This window comes from Elephantulus edwardii, unplaced genomic scaffold, assembly GCF_000299155.1.
Source record: "Elephantulus edwardii isolate Elephantulus edwardi_28Jun2011 unplaced genomic scaffold, EleEdw1.0 scaffold00034, whole genome shotgun sequence".
Lineage (NCBI taxonomy): Eukaryota > Metazoa > Chordata > Mammalia > Macroscelidea > Macroscelididae > Elephantulus > Elephantulus edwardii.
In genome coordinates, this window is record NW_006399784.1 from 18,077,990 (window position 1) to 18,083,320 (window position 5,331).

At 42.0% G+C, this 5,331-nt stretch overlaps 1 protein-coding gene across 1 annotated transcript in view; it reads right to left on the minus strand.

The window, feature by feature from the left end:
- TRIM2 (tripartite motif containing 2) overlaps positions 1 to 2,907 on the minus strand; it is a 189,787-nt gene extending 186,880 nt beyond the window's left edge. Inside the window, exon 1 of the mRNA XM_006884464.1 lies at positions 2,821 to 2,907. Within this exon, the coding sequence (XP_006884526.1) occupies positions 2,821 to 2,850 (30 nt within the window). The 5' untranslated portion in view covers positions 2,851 to 2,907. The remainder of the gene's footprint in view (positions 1 to 2,820) is intronic.
- Positions 2,908 to 5,331: the final 2,424 nt, after the last annotated feature.

The window sequence follows — 5,331 nt, forward strand, 5'->3', positions numbered from 1 at the left end:
CAGGATAGAGCAGGGTTTAGGGCTGTTGTGCATAGGGTCGCTATGAGTCGCAAACGACCCGAGGGCACATAACAACAACAGCAACATTTTATTCAACAAAAACCCCAACTAAAACAACAACCAGAAAATTAAAAATGTTGGCAAGGATGTGGGGAAAGTGGAACTCTTACCTATTAGTGAGGATCCAAGTGGTGCAGCCGTTACGATAAGCAGCCTGGTGGCTCCTTACAAATCTTAGAACTACCATATGAGCCAGCAATTCTACTCACAAGCTTATAACCAAAAGACTTGAAAGCAGAGCCTCAAAAAATACTTGTAAGCCAATGTGCATTGCAGCACTATTTACAACAGACAAAAGTGGAATGTCCGTCAATAGACAAATGAAATTATATATATATATACACACACACACACACACACACACACACACACACACAATGGAATATTACTCAACCAGTAGAAGGAATCAAGTCTTGGTGCAAATTACCGTATGGATGGAGCTTGATGACATTATGCTGAATGAAATGTGACAATCACAAGAGAAAAAAAAAGTGTTGTATAACTTCACTTACTTAAAAAGATAGGAAAAAGCAAATGCACAGAGTCCAAGGTTTTATGGGTACCAGTGGCGAGAGAGATGAGAAAAAGCAGATAGGATTTAATGATGATGGTAAAGTTCCATTAATTAAGGAACAGTTTAGTATTAGAATAGCTATAAGCTGTATATGTGTAAAAACATGAATTGGCAAAAGTTGTTTAATAAATCTTATTACAATTTCTTTTAAACCAAAACAAAAAGCCAAAGTAGCTTCTAAGGATATTGACACCTTCCCCCCAACTGGCACTGGAGGATATCACCCTTCTTTCTCCAGAGGAGCATCTGGTGGATTCGAGCTGTATGCCTTTGGGATTGCAGTACAACTTCTCGCCACTAGACCTGCTAAGGATGTTTGGTACAATCAAACCATGACATTTGGTTCCTTGGTTTGGGGGTTTATGATCATGGTTTCATGGGACATCCAGTTAACCGGCCAAATAGTATGTTTAATGTTTCTATTCTAGATCCTAGTTTTCTGCGTAGTGCATGGGGCCAACAAGGAATAAAATTGGTCTTTATTTAGCTGGAACAACAGAGAAAGGAGAATCAAACATAGGAGGAGGATGGCACAAAATGGGGCAGGGTACAGGGTACAATTTGGCTGTTCATAGAGTCCCTACTCCTGCTAACTAACACCATGGAGGGCATGGGATGTCCTAACTGCCTCCTTTGCCATGAGACCAGAGGCACTGGGATGATGCCCAGCACCATTACTGATCATTTTGATAAAAGATCCCATAGAAGAACCCTGATCAAAAGGGGAAATTTGCAGAACACAATTTCAAAGCCCCATGATCTCCAGACTTTCTGGAGGGTTAGAGGGTTTATAAGCTCCTGAAACTATTACTGATAATCTTTAAACCTCAACTCAAAAGTCTCCCCTGGTATCTTCATAAAACCAAATAGTTAAGTTGAACTAGTAAAAAGGGCCAGTCTTGAGTAGCATGCTCTTAAAGGACTATCTCTATGGGGTGATAACAATTAAAAAAAATAGATAAGAATAGAGGGACAATGAGTATATGTCCACGAGGGAGGAACAGCTTCCAACAGGAGGGTGAGAACAGACACACAACTTCAACATTGTGACCAATATCACTAAATTGTATATGTAGAAACTGTTAAATTGGTATATGGTTTGCTATACATACTCTCAACAACAAAATAAATTCTAAGAATTCAAAGGGCAGATGGTAGTTGTGGCACGTGACAATGAAATTCCAGTTTCAGCATCTACAGATAACTTTTGTTAGCACACATACACTCACACAAATACAGACACACACCCACAAATCAAAGAGAGTTGCCCAAATGCTGTTTGTGTTCAGCAGCATGACGGAACTTTTCAAAGCAGTTCTCAGGGTCTTTGATGTTTTGCTCCAGAGCTCCTCTCCTTTGAAGCTCTAGGGGACTGCAATCCCCCTCACACTGTCATGCGTGCCCCTGTGGGTGACGACATCCAGGCATCCAGGATGCTGGAATTAGACCCTGAAGACTGTTGCCTCAACAGCGTTTCACCCCCTTTCAATTACAAGGCGAAAACCACACAGAACCCCGAGGCAAGGTTGGCGCAGCCCTTTCAGGGTCTCTCTCACAGGCATCCTCTAAGGCTGCATGTCTTCTCACTTGGATAGTCAAGGACAAACGCTGTGAACCGCCCGGGGCTCATAGCTCATTCCTCAGTCCCGAGGCAGACAGCCTCTGTACCCTTTGAGCACTTTTATGGAGCAGTAAAACTTTACAGCTTGCCCACTCTAAACCGTTCCCACATTTCTGAATGGACCTGTTTATGACACATAAGACTACTATGCTTTGCCCTTTGAAAATTCTAGTAGCTATCAGACCATTTCAAATAGGGCGACACGGGGAAACAGCTGGCATGCAGAAACCTCAAAGCGGTACCACTAAATTCCTAGCTGTGAGAAGCCGAGTTGGAAAATAAAGCAACATTTGAGTCTTACCAACATCACTGGAAATAGCCTTATGTTTTCTCGCACTCCGTGTTGGTTTCATATCAAAACTGGTTTCATCCTCCCCCCAGGTTTTTTGCTTCCTAGCTCCATTCTGCAAACATCACTAAGAGGTCTTTTCACTCAGTCTCTTATAGTCAGTTACAGCCAGAAGAAAGCTAGTAACCCGCTCACTGCTCGTTTCCCCGAAACAGTGTCCAAGATTAACCAGCTCGTCCCCCCAAATAATCATTGCATGATGAGAAACCCCCTTACCCGTGCTCCATAACGGCCACTCTTGTGCATGTGAGACAGACCCCTGCCTCCTCCGACGTGGGGACTCGGCTCCCTGCAGCCTGCAGACAATTGGGCCCATTATAGTCATCCGGCTGCGGAGTTAAAGGGTGGCCCTTACAAAAATATAAACAGCTTGTCAGCAGAAGCCAAGGGGGCGGGACTGCGCTATCGAGGACAATGGGAGCCAATGACCAGCCTCTTTGAGCTCAGTTTGCTTAAGATATTGTGTTTCATTCCTAAGAAGGGGAGAGAGGGTTATGAGGAACACTGGAGGGGAAGGGCCAGAATCCTCTTTTCAGCTCTGCTGAAAGGGGTCCCAGTTGAAAAGTTTAATCTCCGTCCCGCTCCTCTCTCTTCAAAGTAGAGGAAGGGTTTGCCAGCCTCATACATAAGAATAGGGCTTTAAAAAGCCACAGACGTTTATGTTGCATTTGCTATCTCTTGTCTTTTAGCGTTAATAATTACCTTATTATTCAGGTAGATAAGGGTTTTTTAAATCAAAGAACGAAGTCCAAGGAAGATGCTTTTATGACAGGCTTTTTTTATTTTATGACGGGCTTCTATCTGATAAGAAGAACTCACCTGTGCACACAGAAAATGCTTGATTTGATATAGAGCTTCAGAACCCAGAGGAATGTGCTTATTTTCGCCTCTCAAGTTACATAACGATGCAAATATGATCATGTCCATGCTTTTAAAATGCTCGTTTAATTCATATATGCAAACAAACCTGAAGTAAATTTAGAGACCAGCAGGCGGAATGGCCACAGATTCTGTCTCCAGCACTTAACTAAATTCAGGTTTTAAACTAAATTCAGGGTTTTTCTTTCTTTCTTTGTTTCTTTCTTTTTTAAATACTGGTTTACTTAAAAAGTCCTTACACATTGTTTTTCATACTAGATCTTTCCTGTTTCTTCACCACCCCCTCCCTATTAAATTGTGCAAGCGTATGATTAACCATCCTCCCCCCTATCCTCACCCCTCTGTTCTCTCCCTCTCCCCCTTGGATCCCCATGCTCATTCTACAATAACAGTTTTATACAGTATTTGTCCTTATGGGACCAAATTCACTCAGCATAATGGTCTCCAGTCCCTCCCAAGTGACGTAGTACTTTACAAAATCCTTACTCCTGAGAGCTGCGTAGTATTCCACTGCGTAAATGTACCCTAGTGCCTCAATCCACTCGAATGTGGTTGCTACTGCTCTTGAAACTTCGAAGGGAGTTGTGCTGCCAACTCAAAGGCCATACCTGTCTGGTGGTTTGACTTCACCTGTGTAATTCATAGCCTCAGAAACCCAACTATGAGGCAATTCTAACTTGAAGAAAATGAGTTAAGATGTTAGTTTAGTGTGTTGTGTGTTGAGCTTCTAAACAGAAGTCTGGCTGTTCAAACCTACCACCTGCCCTATAGGAGATGGATAGACAGTCTCTTTCTGTAAAGATTTATACCCTTGGAAACCTGATAAAAGGTCTTCATGAGTAGGAATCTACTCCATTACAGAGTTTGTTGTTTGGTTTTATGTCAATTTGACCTTTCAATGTCCTATTATATTGAGCTCTGGTGGCCTAGTGGGTAAGAAGTTGTACTGCAGACCCAAAGGCACATGGTTTGAATTAACCAGCTGTGCCCCAGAAGAAAGATGGACAATCTCCTCCCATGAGAATTACTGCCCCTAGAAACCCACTGAAGGGTCAGCTGTGGATCAATTCCGACTCGGCGGTATATAACAACAATGACCAAGAACCAGAAAATAAAGGGACTATATTTTTTTTTCTCTGATGATTTTGAACAATACATTAAGGCAAAAAAGCTATTGATAGGTCTTTTGTGATATAAATTATTGGCTAAGTTTGAGAAAAGTACAGTCATTGCATTATGAAAGTCTATTTATAAAGAAAAGCACAGTAGCTAGCAAAAGAAGCTGGCCGAAATATATTCTCATTTTCACAAGAACTTCTTTATCAAACCCCCTGAGTTTGATTGTAAAAATAACAAATTAAAAATACTGCCTTTTCTAGTCTATGTTAGGCTTAGAAATAGTTATTATTTTGCAACTGATGATTGTTGTGGTTGTTGTTATTATGTGCCGTCAAGTCGCTTGCAATTCATAGCGACCCTATGTACAACAGTCCTAAAACCTGCTCTACCCTGTGCCAGTCTCACTGTATCCAACACACCTACTCCCATTACCCCCGTCACTGAATCACTCCACCTCGTAGAAGGTCTTCCTCTCCTGTGCTATCTCTCCACACTCCCAAGCATGATGTCCTTCTCCAAGGACTGATCCCTCCTTGCAACATGTCCAAAATATGTCAGACAAAACTTCAGAATTCTTGCCTCCAAGGAGCTGCCTGGTTTAACCCTCTCCAGGATGAACCTGTTCATTTTTTTTTAACACCACAACTCAAAGGCATCAATTCTCCTTCTATCCTCCCTAGTTGTTTTTCAGGTCTCTGATGCATAGCAAGTAATTGCAAAGACTGTGAC